General features: G+C 38.2%; 1 protein-coding gene across 1 annotated transcript; it reads left to right on the forward strand.

The window, feature by feature from the left end:
• The first annotated feature begins 12,628 nt into the window (after positions 1–12,628).
• Positions 12,629–13,552, forward strand: LOC136174855 (olfactory receptor 4A15-like). The gene has a single exon (XM_065945113.1). It carries the CDS (start codon positions 12,635–12,637, stop codon positions 13,550–13,552), a length of 918 nt encoding a protein of 305 aa, XP_065801185.1. The 5' UTR covers positions 12,629–12,634.
• Positions 13,553–15,027: the final 1,475 nt, after the last annotated feature.

A 15,027-nucleotide genomic window follows, 5' to 3' on the forward strand; every position in this document is an offset into this window, starting at 1 on the left:
GCTGTTCATGATGCCAAGAGAATAAAGATGTATATACATAGGGAAGATTATTTGTGTTGTAAGTTGTGGAAGACAATGAAGAATTTTTTCTATCATTGACAAAAATATAAGGCCCGGAAGTTAACATTTGTTGAATATTTAATATTGACTACACACATTTTAGGCATTTTGGTAAGCTTCAATATATTTTCCTGAGGTTTCCATGTTTGTGTTATTAAATTCATAATAAGCAATGGAAAAAACAACTATATATCCTTGGTTTGATGATTGTAAAGGAAGTTTTTCTCCATTATCTTAGCTACTTACCAAATTCTTCATATATGTTAATTGGATGAAATTGGCTTTGATGTCAGAACTTCTTCTATTTTTGCTTCACCTGATGTAAAGCAAATAAGGGATAGAAATTCTTAGGTAGATATGTGGAGAAGGGACAACGGAGGAAAGGAATAGCAGCTGGAGCTTTTTCTGTACTATGAACTAATCAAAAGGAAAGAATAACTCATTCTCTGTGTATGTTAGTCCCTCAGTCATGTCCAACTCTCTGGGACCTCATGGAATTTAGCTTGCCAGGCTCCTCTGTCCATGGAATTTTCCAGGCAAGAATACTGGGGTTGGTTGCCATTTAACTTATCTTCCTGACCCAGGGGCTGAATTCATGTTTCCTGTGTCTCCTACATTGCAGGCAGATTCTTTTACCTCTGAGCCACTAGGAAGAATGGAATAATTCACATCTCTAATTATTTTCTTAACAAAGAATAATTCAGAAAATTTGAAAGTATTCTTAATTTGCTCTATTTTGTCAAACACCTTTATGACTGACATTTTTTTGTGTGTGTGTATAAAGGAAATAATTTCATTTTCCATACCAAATCTTCAGGAACCAGTTGAAACAACATACACATCTTTTTATAAATCTCAACAAAAAAAGCATATGGGTAGATTCCAAACTACTGTTCTGTAGGTCAGATATATATATTTACATTACATGAATGGTTTATTATCTATTAGGCACAAAGAGAAGCAAATAGAGGTTTACTAACTTACTAATTTACTTGACCCAAATCACATGTGTTTCCTCCAGTGTATGTCAGGAATATTACACTGGAATGCAGTTTCCTGTCAACAGTTTCACCTACAAAATATCAATCCAGATCTTTAAAGCTCAGTCTTACTCTCTTTCAAATAAAGCAGAGTTGTCTCTTTTATGCTTAGGCCTACAGAAGAGAAAATGACCTGCAGTCTTAATGACTGACTCTGTCCTTCAAGTAGATGGTGTCAGTGTGCTTAGCCTTGTCTCATAGGTGACAACATATTTCTGCAGTGCGAGTTTATTCTCTTTTTGAAGGTTTGCTATGCCACTTCACTTTTACAAAGACCAACATGAGTATAGTAATGGCAACCTATAAAGAAAAAGAATCTGAAAAAGTATGTATACATATGTATACCCTGATAGCTCAGCTGGTAAAGAATTAGCTGATGCAGGTGACACCAGCTCAATTCCTGAGTCAGGAAGATCCTCTGGGGAAGGGATAGGCTCGCGACTCCAGTATTCATGGGCTTCCCTGGTGGCTCAGATGGTAAACAGTCTGCCTGCAATATTGGAGACCTGAGTTCGTATTCCTAGATCAGGAAGATCCCCTGCAGATGGGGAATAGCTACCCACTCCAGCACTTTTACCTGGAGAATCCCGTGGACAGAGGAGCCTGGCAGGCTATGATCCAGGGAATGCAAAGATTTGGACACCATTGAGTAAGTAAACTTTCAGTTTCATTTTTCTTCAAGGATAAGTCAAGTCTTGAGTAAATGTGGTTTCTACTCTAGAGCAATGAGAGCATTTAAAGAGAAAAAAACTAAGGCCAATGATTACATCTTAGGGGCTATATCAGAGGCTCAGTGAAGGAGTAAGATTAATGCAACACAAATGATAAATTGTCAACAGAACACTTGGAAGGTATGAGAACTGAAAAAGTAAATGCAAGCAGTCTGGTATTCACAGTGGATGCAATTTTACTAGATTGTCAGTAAATTTAAAGCTCCTTTAAGATCTTCCTTTACACATCCTCAAATATCTGTCCTGAGGATAAACTACCATGTGACTATTTTTCATTCATTAAAAATATATATTTAGGGAATAAGTGTGCTTCTGGTAAAAATCAGTGAGATACAATGTTTGGATCTGTTGTATAAACATATTTGGTTTAATCTGGAATATCATTTGGTAAAAATGTTAGGTGTTAGTGAGGGAAGTGAGCTAACTACTGCTGAATACAAACTATGAGGCATACATCTTGACAGGTTCTTTATATACATTATTACTGTAGGAACAAGTATTAGTAAATAGATTTCTATCCATTTTATACAAGACTTCAACTCAATAAAGTTAAGTAAGAATATGACGTCTTTTAGACTACTTCCTCTACTCATCCCACTTCATGATGGGAAAATATCACTTCCCACTTTCTCACTCCTTGTTGGGGAAATATCAAAACACAGGTCTGATCATTGGACACATTGTGAAGACTGTCTTTGAGGCATTTTTCTATTTTTCTTTGGAGGGGAGATTTCTTCCCTTCATCTCTCTGTTGATCTCAATTTCCCAGGTTTGTCACACACTCCTGATTCCATTTGTGTCAAGGAAAATCATCTGCTGATCTCTTTTTGGCAGATGTATTATCCTTCATGGACATCATGAAAAGTGGGGTACAATAGGCTCAGGAAATGAAATTCAAAGGCTGCCTTTCAAAGGAAGGGGCACTTTGGTAAAAGAGATGCTCAGAGGGGAAACAAACAACCCGGAGCAGCCAGCATCTGCTGAACGGAAGCTGCGGGCACACAGCGGTGGGAGCCGGCCCCCGGGGAGACCTTCCGGACAGTGTACCGGCTGGATCCTGCAGCCTCTCCTTTCAGAACCAGCCCTGAGAGGTTACCGCCCTGGCTGGCGACCTGATGGGTTGAAGAGGGCTGTCCGGCCGTGTCTGTGCGGAGCTAGGAGTAGGTCTCGTTCGCCGGCACCGCGTCCCGCCTCCGGAGTCTCGAGTCCTCTCCCCGAGGGCGGCCTTCCGCGCCCTGCCCGCGTGTCCGCAGTGCCGTCCTTCTGGGGCCCAGGATGGGAACCTTGCGGTCCACAGTCTCACGTGCTCGCTTGCTCCTCTAGGTGCTTCCGGTTCCGGGTGCCCTGTGCTTTTCACTTCCGCTTCTTCCCTGGGCCTCCAATCGTCCAACCTCTTTTCAACTCAGCTTCTGGCCAGAGACCTCTCCTGGGATCTCAGCTCCCTCCTCACCGGCCTGTGCCTGTCTGTCCCTGACTTGGACCTATGCGTCTATGCCCTGGGCCTCAAGTTCCCCTGCTGTTCTAACTGCCCGTGATTCGCTTTCACTGAACGCTTTTGTGGTCACCCCATTTCCCTATGTCAACCTCCCAACCTAACTTCCTGTCCTTCAGTAACATGACTCTCATTTATCCACCGTGAGCTCTCAAAGAAGCTCAAGAACAGTGATTTTGCCTTTGTATATGTAGTGTTTTCTTACTAATTTTTACCTCTGCTGTGAATTAAATCGAGCTTGCCAGGTGGTGCAGTGGAAAAGAATCCACTTGCTGATACAGGAGATGCAAGAGAGACTGTTCGGTCCCTGGGTCAGAAAAATCCCTGGGAAAAGGAAATGGCAACCCACTCCAGTATTCTGCCTGGGAAAGCTCATGGACAGAGGAGCCTGGCGGGCTTCAGTCCATGGGGTCACAAAGAGTCAGACCCAACTGAGCGACCGAGCACAATCACTGAAGTAATGGATATTCTGTTTGGCATGGGTAGCACCTTGAAGAACTATAAAGGTGCTATTTCTATAGAGCTTTTCCCTTTGTTATTGCCACAGAGTTAACATTTATATTTATATTTGTATTTTGAAGCACTATTGGATTTGTTTAGTAGTTCTAACAGGTTTGGTGCAATTATTCGCATTTTCTATATGTAACATTGTCTCCTCTGTACTCTGTTAGATATGGCTACTTGCTCTTAGTAACATGCATATGAGGTTTACGCATGTCACTGTGTTCATCATTAAGTTATTCTTGTGATTGCTGAGTAATATTTTGATTTATGGATGTACCACAGTTTATTTTTTTCTCAGTTAACAGATATTTTGGCTGTTTCCAGCTATTTGAACTTATAATAAAAGTTGTTCTAAATATTCAGAACTGGACATGGAACAACAGACTGGTTCCAAATATGAAAAGAAGTACATCAAGTCTGTATATTGTCACCCTGCTTATTTAACTTATATGCAGAGTACATCATGAGAAACTCTGGGCTGGAGGAAGCACAAGCTGGAATCAAGATTGCTGGGAGAAATATCAATAACCTCAGATATGTAGATGACACCACCCTTATGGTAGAAAGTGAAGAAGAACTAAAGAGCCTCTTGATGAAAGTGAAAGAGGAGAGTGAAAAACTTGGCTTAAAGCTCAACATTCAGAAAACTAAGATCATGGCATCTGGTCCCATCACTTCATGGGAAATAGATGGGGAGACAGTGGAAACAGTGGCTAACTTTATATTTTTGGGCTCCAAAATCACTGCAGATGGTGATTGTAGCCATGAAATTAAAAGACGCTTACTCCTTGGAAGGAAAGTTATGACCAACCTAGATAGCATATTAAGAAGCAAAGACATTACTTTGCCAACAAAGGTCCGTCTAGTCAAAGCTATGGTTTTTCCAGTGGTCATATTTGGATGTGAGAGTTGGACTCTAAAGAAAGCTGAGCGCTGAAGAATTAATGCTTTTGAACTGTGGTGTTGGAGAAGACTCTTGAGAGTCCCTTGGACTGCAAGGAGATCCAACCAGTCCATCCTAGGGGAGATCAGTCCTGGGTGTTCATTGGAAGGACTGATGGTTGAAGCTGAAACTCCAATACTTTGGCCACCTGATGGGAAGAGTTGACTCATTGGAAAAGACCCTTATTCTGGGAAAGATTGAGGGCAAGAGGAGAAGGGGTCGACAGAAGATGAGATGATTGGATGGCATCACTGACACAATGGACATGGGTTTGGGTGGACTCTGGGAGTTGGTGATGAGCAGGGAGGCCTGGCATGCTGCAGTTCATGGGGTCGCAAAGAGTCGGACACGTCTGAGTGACTGAACTGAACTGAACTGATAATGCATCTAAAAGTGTTTCCCCTTGTTTTGTAGGTTAACTGCTTCTAATATGTGAACTCGGCTCCTGTTCAGACTAGATGGAACCAAGGAACAGTATTTCTTATTTTGTCCCCTTGGGCCTCACTCTTTCTTTTTATATTTTGACAGTGGCAGGCCACCTGTATATTATCATGACTAAAACTCTCAGTAACCTTGAACTCATAGACATACATGCCCGGGGCTGTGGTTATGTGTTTTACTGCTGGTGGCATCCTGGGTTGGAGGTCTCCTGCACTCAGTAATGCAGCTCAGCACCATCTATGGGCTCCCACTCTGTGGCCCCAAAGTCACTGATCACTTCATGTGTAACGTGGACCCTTATTGAAACTGATACCTACTAACACCTAGATTATTGGCCTCTCAGTACTGGCCAATGGAGGGCTGGTCTGCACTTTGTTTCTGCTCTTATTGACCGCCTATGGAGTCATCCTGCACTTTCCGAAGAACCCGAGTCAGGAGCGGGGCAGAAAGCCCTTCACATCTGCGGTTCCCACATCTCTGTGGTTGTCTGCTTCTTTGTTCTTGTAGTTTTATATATGGAAGACCTGGTAAGACTTTTCCTGTTAAAAAATAATTGAGTGTCTCTTATACAGTCATAATTCTCATACTGAAATCATTAATCTACAGTCTAAGAAATTCTGAAATGACTAATGCTATATAAATAAGCTCTAGAGAAAAAAAAAGGCAGACCAAGTTTTAAATTAGTGCATTATCCATTATGAAGTTAGTGAATTAGCATTAGGGCCAATCACCTTAGAATGTAAAAGTCTTCATAAATTTGATACGTACTTTTCATTTCTTTAGCAGATTAGTGACAATTATAATTAAATTGTGTGTTCATACTATTTATTAATAGCAATTCCCTGATGGTATGTAAACTGACTAACATTTAGTTTATCATTGAATCTTGAAAGGTAGCATACATTTAAACTAGTGAGTCAATAAATAATGTGTCACAAATTAGTCAGTGAAATTTTTATAGTTACTAATTTTAATTTGTATTTACTTTTATTTTTCTTATTCTTGTTTTTATTGTTAGATTCTTATTTTTTATCTTCTTTCTACTTATTGTACTAGTTAAAATATATTGTGTGGATAGAGTGCTTTTTTCCTCAGTTTCATTTGTGTTCATATGAAATTTTAGCAAAATATTTTTTTAATTTTTCAAATAAGAAAAAATTCTATTCTAATAATGGAATTCATGCAAAATGAAATCATATAGAATAAAACTTATCCCCATCATAACCCAGATTCTTCTAGTCCTTTCAGATGCAGGCACTGTATTCTCTTTCTCAGATTTCTCAATTTATAATTTGCAAATACAAGCATGTTTTCATTTATGTGTTGGTGTTTCTGCTTCAGTGTATACATTTTTCATTTTACTGCACAGCCTCCTGGAGATCTGTGCATGCCAGTTTACTTAGATCCTAACTCAGTCTAGTTAGTTCCTACTACTTAACTCTTCATGCAGCTACACTAAAATTGATGCATCTGGTCCTTTTCATGTTTTCTTCAGTTTTTTTCAATGCTTAATAATTCTGTGATGAAGTTTTAAAAAATTTTGTCTATATGAGCTCCAAGAAGTGGAACTGTTTAGTCAGTTATTTTGTGTATTTAAATTTTGACGTTTATAGTTATTGTCAGAATGTCATCTGTTTGGGCATCTTTTCACATGTTTCAAGGCATTTATATTCCTTTTTCATGAACTGCTTATAAATTAACTTCATATATTTTCTTTGATTGCTGATCTTTTCCATTTGATTTGGATAGTGTGGCCACTTTAACAATATTTTTCTTTATTACTCCAATTCATGACAATTGGGCATCCTTCTTTGTTCCTTTAATTTCTTTCATTGATGTCATATATTTTTCAGTGTACCATACTTTTACTTCCATTATTTACTTTATTCCTATGTATGTTATTCTTATTGATACTATTTTAAATGGGATTAGTTTCTTAATTTTACTTTTATATATTTTATTGTGAAATATGTAAATGCAACTCATTTTTGCAGGTTGACTTTGTACCCTGAAAATTTGTTGGATTTAGAGTTCGGTTGTCTGTATTTTCTGTGTAAAGATTATGCCTATTCTGTACTCTTTTAAATATGGATTTTTCTTATAGCATTATGTATTTGAGATTTATGCACATCCTTGTGTTTTTCAATGTTTATTCATTTTATTGCCAATTAGCATTCCATTTTGTGGATGTATCACAGTCCTTTTAACTTTTTTTTGATTAAGAGATATTTTGCCTGTTTCTAGCCATATTAACTTATGATTAAAATTACTGTAAATATGCATGTAAACTTTTAAAGAAACAAGCAGATTCAGAAAAAATAGAAAATAATTATTTTTGAGGTGCTGCTGCTGCTGCTAAATCGCTTCAGTCGTGGCCCCGTAGACAGCAGGCCACCAGGCTCTCCCATCCCTGGGATTCTCCAGGCAAGAACACTGGAGTGGGTTGCCATTTCCTTCTCCAATGCATGAAAGTGAAAAGTGAAAGTGAATTCGCTCAGTCGTGTCCGACTCTTCGTGACCCCATGGGCTGCAGCCCACCAGGCTCCTCCGTCCATGAGATTTTACAGTCAAGAGTACTGGAGTGGGGTGCCATTGCCTTCTCGGTTTGAAGTACTAGATATAAGAATTAAGTGGCAGTGATCACTGAGAGATGGAAATTTAGTTGAGTTCCAAGTGTTAACCTGTTTATTACTTTTAAAATGTCTCATGTTGTTGTACGGAGAGGGATACATTAAAAAAAAAATCCCAATAGACTTTCTGAGTTGAAGATAGGAGGTTCAGGGTCTGAGGACACCCAGGCAGCTAAATTTATGAGAGTAAAATATGCAGAGGATACAACTATAGTTCTGAAGTCTTGAGGGGGTTGTGGGAGAGAGAGAGAGATTATTCATTACTCAGGTTTCATCAATGTACTGATCTGTCCTTGTATTTGAGGAAAATACCTGAGACTGGAGGGAGATTTACCCAGATGGATTACAAAGAGGGCTTGGAGCTCACATTGGGCCTGGAATAGTGTTTATTCTCACCAGCTGGGAAACCTCATTGTTCACAAGGACAGTGCTGTTGGTTGAATATTCAGAAAGATTTTACATCAGTAGTGGGACATGATTAGTCCTAGATTGAGCCCTTCTCAGGATATGACTCAAAAACCATATTAACAAGTTAAAAAATAATCCCAAAAGAAAGCATCCAAGGGAATCAAAATAAGAACGATGTTCAGGATTCTGTGTGTTTGCTAATGTGAGAAATCAATCTCACTGTTTTCCTTGTGATGCCCTTGTTTCTTTCTCTGGGAAGGCTTATTCTGGGGGCACGCTGTTTTCTCCCTTCTGTGAAAGTGTTTGTGTAAGATTGGTACCATTTGTGGATTAGTCGTTACAGAACTGATTGATGAAAGCCACATGAGAATGACATTTTGAAGGGGAAAGTAATTCTGAGCATTGATTTATTTAGATGCTAGATTATCCCAGCTTTTAGTTGTTTCGCTCTGTGTGATTAGAAAGTTGTCTTTTTCATAGCAGTGCTTCATTTTCTTTTCTTGGCAAGTATACATCTGTGAATTAATTTGTGATATCATTGTATCATCTTTTCAAGATCTCTAGAATCGAGAGTGATGGCTCTTTCTTCAATATTTGTTTAAAATCTACCGTTTTAACCATTTTATTTATTTATTTCAAAATCTCGTTTGTATCTCTGCATCCAGTCTTAGTTCCGCCTGCAGAATGTCTGCTCTCTCACGCAGGATCAGTCTTTGCAGCGTGTTAACTCTCTGAGCGCACAGGCTCAGAAGTTGCAGCGGGAACTCATCTGCTCCAAATCCACTCCAGGATTCTTGCCTGGAAAACCCCAGGGACAGAGGTGCCATGTGGAGAGTTGGACATGCCTGAACGACTAGCACAAATGCACGTGTGGGGTCTTAGTTCCCCAACTAGGGATTGAACCCAGATCCCCTGCACTGTGGGGATCCCCTGGTGGCTCAGACGGTAAAGAATCTGCCTGCGATGCGGGAGACCTGGGTTCCATCCCTGGGTGGGGAAGATTCCCTGGAGTAGGGCATGGCAGCCCACTCCAGCATTCTTGCCTGGAGAATCCCATGGACAGAGGGGTCTGGTGGGCTCCAGTCCATGGGGTCGCACAGAGTCGAACACGACTGAGCGACTGCGCACACAGCCCCTGCTCCGTAAGGTGGATTATTAACTATTGGACCATCAGGGGATCCCCCTCTCTTCAATCCTGATTCTGATGTATTTTTTCTTTTCTTTTTTTCCTTAGTATATTTCGCTAGAAATGTATCAATTTAAAGTTCAAAGACCTAATTATTGGTTTTAAATAGATTTATTATTTTTAATGAATTCCCCTTTACATGATGTCTGTGTTCTCAATACTGTTTCCAACTACAGTGCTCTCTAGGTTTATTTTAATTTTTCTTTTCTAGTATCTTGAGACAAAAGCTGAGCTCATTTCTTAAAATATTTATTGTTTTCTAATATTTGCATATAAAGAAAACTACATTTCTTTCTAAGCACTCTTTTAGTTGCATCCAGCTGATATATACATATTATATTATCCTTTATGTGTGTGTGTATACATATATGGATACATATATATATTTTTTCTAGATATGAGTGTTCGGTCATGTTTGACTCCTTGTGACCCCGTGGACCCATGCACTGTAGCCCAGCAGCTCCTCGGTCCATGAGATTTCCCAGGCAGCGATACTGGGGCAGGTTGCTATCTTTCAGTCCAGGGGATCTTCCTGACCCAGGGATCAAACCTGCCTCTCTTGCAACTCTTGTACTGGGAGGCAAATTCTTTACCACTAGCACCACCTGGGAAGTCCTGCTTTTTGGACATCTTTAATATAGATTATTTTATATAATGTGTATCATTATCTTTCTGTAGAAAATGTTTGAAGATTTACACAGGTAATTTTAGGCCCGTATTGCTTAATTTGTAAATGAAAAATGTTTTATTTTCCTTTTGTTTATATGTATATGTTTGCATATATACTATATACATATATGATGTAGGTATAGACATGTGCTGATGATTTAAATCCTTAAAAATGCGCAGCAGCTTCCGTCACAGCCTGGGCCGCTTTCTACTTTGGCAAAGTCCACGTGAGGACTTTGAGATAAGTGGAGTGACCCCAAAAATGTTTTCTCTTTCACCATTTTGATACTAAAACAGAGTCTATCAACTTGTCTGTCTGAAATCATATGACAACCTTTATCTGCATTTGAAATAAACCTTAAATAACTTATTCTGAAGTTTGCATTACTAATATTTGGAAATAAATTCAGATATTATCTTCAAAGACAAAGCTTAAACTTAGAAGAATATTTGCCTATTTTTAAGGTTTGATTTAAGTTAGAAAGTTTTTACATATTTCATTTCTGTCCAGATTTCATTTTCCCTTTTGGTAATATGGTCTCAATTTACACTTTATGCTTTTTCCCCCAGAGGGCAGGATTCTATAAGTCCTGTTCCACATGGTGATTGTGCTGGTACCATCTCTGGAGATAACGACTCTACCCTCAAAATTATGATTAATGTTCCAATGAATTTAATTAGACAAAAATCACCCTTGGAGATGGACCTACTGAATGCCTCACCTGTATGTACTGCAGTTAAATATAGACCAAGTGTTGCCAGCCCTTTGCCTTTAACCTGAGGAGTGTTTGTCTGCAGTAGCAATTGCATGAGAGACTTCTACTAGAATTAAAATGATGAGCTCAGAACATGATAAAGTGCATATATGAAATCATTCCCATCCTTCAAGAAACCCAAAATTCAACAAAGCTGTTTGAAGACAGGACAATATAAGTGAGAATCAAAATTTTGCAAAGTCCATTTCACTTTCACCGGTATAGACACAAGCAGCAAATTAATTTTTTTTTACTTTAATCAATCCTTACATAATTTGAAGTTTTCTCTCTCTCTCTTTCTCTGATTAAAATGGTGATTTAACATTTGTTTGTTATCAGGACAAATTCTGATGATATTAAACATTTTGAGCTTCTTTTCACAATCAAGATTCAGAGTTCCTTAGGTAACAGGACATTCATATTCATTTTGAAAATTCCAATAATTGAAAAGTATTTTTTTTTCTGAATGTCTAAGATGAATTACACTTCCTGCAAGACTGACTGACTCAAAATCCAGTGATGCTGAATGTACCTTGCTCATTATTTTGCCAGAGATGGCATCAGTGCATGAAGGACTAAAGAGATGGCACCAGAGCTCAGAACATGGATTGAATAACTTTCATCTTCTGCAGGTAACCCAGGAAGTGTATTCAGACACAAAATTCTTAACAAGGCTTTCTGTTTTGTAAGAGCACATTGGTGGAGTGAGAATTCAATCCTTTAAGAGTTTTCCTTTGTGATTTTCATAATCAGCCATGTTAGGATTCCTTCATGATTATCAAATATGTAAAAATTGATTCTATTTGATGATACACCTTTTGGATAATTTCATATTCTAATGATCTGAAAAAAAATTTACCGTCCAGAAAATACTGTTAGAAATTAATTTCAAGGTTAATGATTTGGCAGTATTTTCATTTCAGGTTTTTATAACTCTGACCCTACTTTCAATTTTTATGTTCTCTAAATATAGCATGCTAATCTGTTAAAATTAAATGATGAGGTAGCATCCATATATCTTGACTGATTGACTTCCAAGAACTCAAGCAAATACTTACTAAGCAAGCTGTGACTTCAAGTCCTTCTTTTCTATTCACAGATGAACTTCAGCATCCGATCATATGTTTGTTGGTCATTTAGAGGCATTTTCCCTCTGTTTGTTGATATTTTAATTTATTTCATATTTTTATCTTTTGTTAGTTAATTGCTTACAGATCTTTACTTTCGATAATAACTCTGTGCATATCATCTAACATGTGTTCATACTATTTTGTCCATTGATGTTTTGTTATACTTTCCTAAGTTCTTAAAATATTTGAAATGTTCAGATATATTTGTTTGAGATTAATTGATTGGTTAAGAAGTTTCTTCCAACCCGAGAAGGAGGAAAGTCACCTCTTTCATGAAATGGACATTAAATCTTGCTTTACTTCTTTTTAAAACTTTAATCAGCTTTTATTTTTGTCTGAGATATAGATATATGTACAATTTAAAGATTCTAGATAGAAAACTAGTTGCAGGGCTTCACTTATTTAGTGTTCTTTTCCCACATTTCTTTTTTTTATTTACTTGCCTATCTATTAGTTTGTGGTCAGGGAAGATGGTTTAATCAGCCTTGTATTATAATATCTGAAAGTACCCAAACATAATAAACCAAAAGGAATGTTTGTTGAATAAAAAACAAATTATTGTAAGCTTTTAGGAAGTCACTTTTAATAATTGTATTTATAGATAATGCTGTCCTGAACTCTGGAATAAGACATACAGAAGAACCTATGGAAAAAAGGAAAAATGTAACTGAGTTTGTCCTCTTGGGGCTCACTCAGAGTGTCGAGGGGCAGGAAATTTTATTTGTCGTGTTCTTGCTCATTTACACTGTGACCATGGCGGGCAACCTGCTCATTGTCTGGACTGTGGTACTCAGCCCAACATTAGATGCCCCTATGTACTTCTTTCTTGGCTACTTATCATTTATGGATGCCTTTTATTCTACTTCAATCACCCCAAAGACAATTATAGACTTACTCTGTGAGAAGAAAACCATTTCATTTCAAGCTTGCATGACCCAGCTTTTTACAGAGCATCTATTTAGCGGTGCTGAAGTTTTCCTCCTGGTTTTCATGGCCTATGACCGCCACCTGGCCATCTGCAAACCCTTGCATTATTTGACAATCATGAATCACAGAGTGTGTGTTCTGATGCTGCTATTGGCTTGGGTTGGTGGGTTTTTACATGCTCTACTTCGTATTATTTTTTTTTACAACCTTCCCTTCTGTGGCCCTAATGTCATTGACCACTTGGGGTGTGATACGTACCCTTTGTTAAAACTTGCCTGCACTGACACCCACATTACTGCCCTCACAGTAGCTGCCAATGATGGGGCGATCTGTGTGACCATTTTTACACTCTTACTCATCTCCTATGGGGTCATTCTGCGCTCCTTGAAGAATCTCAGTCAGGAAGGGAAGCATAAAGCCTTGTCCACCTGTGGCTCCCACATTACAGTGGTGGTCCTCTTCTTCGTGCCCTGTATTTTCACGTATCTGAGACCTCCTGTTACCTTACCCATTGATAAATACTTCGCTGTGTTTTACACCGTTGTCACCCCTATGCTGAACCCTCTAATCTATACTCTGAGAAATGGAGAGATGCAAAATGCCATGAAAAAGCTATGGATCAGAAAAAAGCAATGAAGCAGCTGCAAAATATATTACTTATTTTCAACAAACAATTGCTCTTTCAAAGAGCAAGGAAAGGCGTGTGTGATTTTTTTTTAAACTGTAATAAGTGTCTCCTCAGTTTAAATAACTTGGGTATGATGAAAAAGGTTTATCATTTGAATACTTCCAATGATCAAAATAAGCTTATAAACATTTCATATTTTCCTAATGCAAACTATATATTTAGTTTGAAACACATTTTTATGGTTTCTGCAATTTTGGAGGAAAATGTACACAGTTTGGGGGTAAAAAATATCCTATTGAAGCAATAAATTTGTGTTCTATATGATGAGTTATACTGCAGCTAATACTGCAAATTTATTTAATTAGGGAAAGGTTTTCTCATGTTTTTCTCTTCAAAAATATAATCTTCTTCAGAATAGAGCTCATTACAGATTTCAGGAAAAATAATTTTAAAAATATGATTAAAAACTTGGTTTATTCCTCCACACACAAAGACATTCCATATTAACATTTGAAGTAGATTTCTTATTTCTCTATCTATGAGATTCTTTATGCACATTATTTTATTTCTATTGTTTAGCACGTTAATGTCAAAGAAGAGCGTTTCAGTCATAATATTATTAAGGAGGTTATGTTTGTAAAAAATAATCTGAAAGACTAAAGTTTTATACAGAAAAATAAACAAACCTTACTCAGTATTCCAACTGGGTAATCATATTATTGCCTCATTTTTGTCAGCTTTGTTTGGGATTACATCTTCATAAATGTGGCTCATTCTGCTTTCCGGATACTATAGAGTACCTGGTAAAACCCCTGCTACATTTTCAGTATTCTGGTCACCTTTTCTGCTTACATAACCTTCTGTGGAGACCCAGGCACACTGGTCTCTGTCATGTGTAAATTTAGCACAGTCTATCATCCGTGCACTTTAAATATTCAGTTTGGAACTTGACACCTAAAAATTTGGGGTTATATCATTGTTAAGAAAGATTCTGACAATATATACCATTATTATCTCTTATTAATATAATAGAGATTGCTAGGTAATAAAGATGCCAGAATATATTGTTTTATTTGACAGAAACAGCATTCATAAAATCCTCCTCTGAATTAGGCTTGAAACAGAATATTATCTGCCTCTAATATGGTCAGTGCATGTGGTCCAAGAAGATTATCCTTTTGCCTCTCTTGTTTACTCTGGTTTCATGAGGGGCTAAGCCTATGGGGTGATGAGTGCTTTTTACTAGTAAATCACACGGTGTGAGCAGAGAAGGCCATGCACCCCAGTCCAGTTCTCTTGCCTGGAGAATCCCATGGACGGAGGAGCCTGGTGGGCTGCAGTCCATGGGGTCGCTAGAGTAGGACCCGACTGAGCGCCTTCACTTTCACTTTTCACTTCCATGCGCTGGAGAAGGCCATGGCACCCCACTCCGGTGTTCTTGCCTGGGGAATCCCAGGGACGGGAGCCTGGTGGGCTGCCGTCT

The sequence above is a fragment of the Muntiacus reevesi genome, chromosome 9 (genome assembly GCF_963930625.1).
Source record: "Muntiacus reevesi chromosome 9, mMunRee1.1, whole genome shotgun sequence".
Taxonomy (NCBI): Eukaryota; Metazoa; Chordata; class Mammalia; order Artiodactyla; family Cervidae; genus Muntiacus; species Muntiacus reevesi.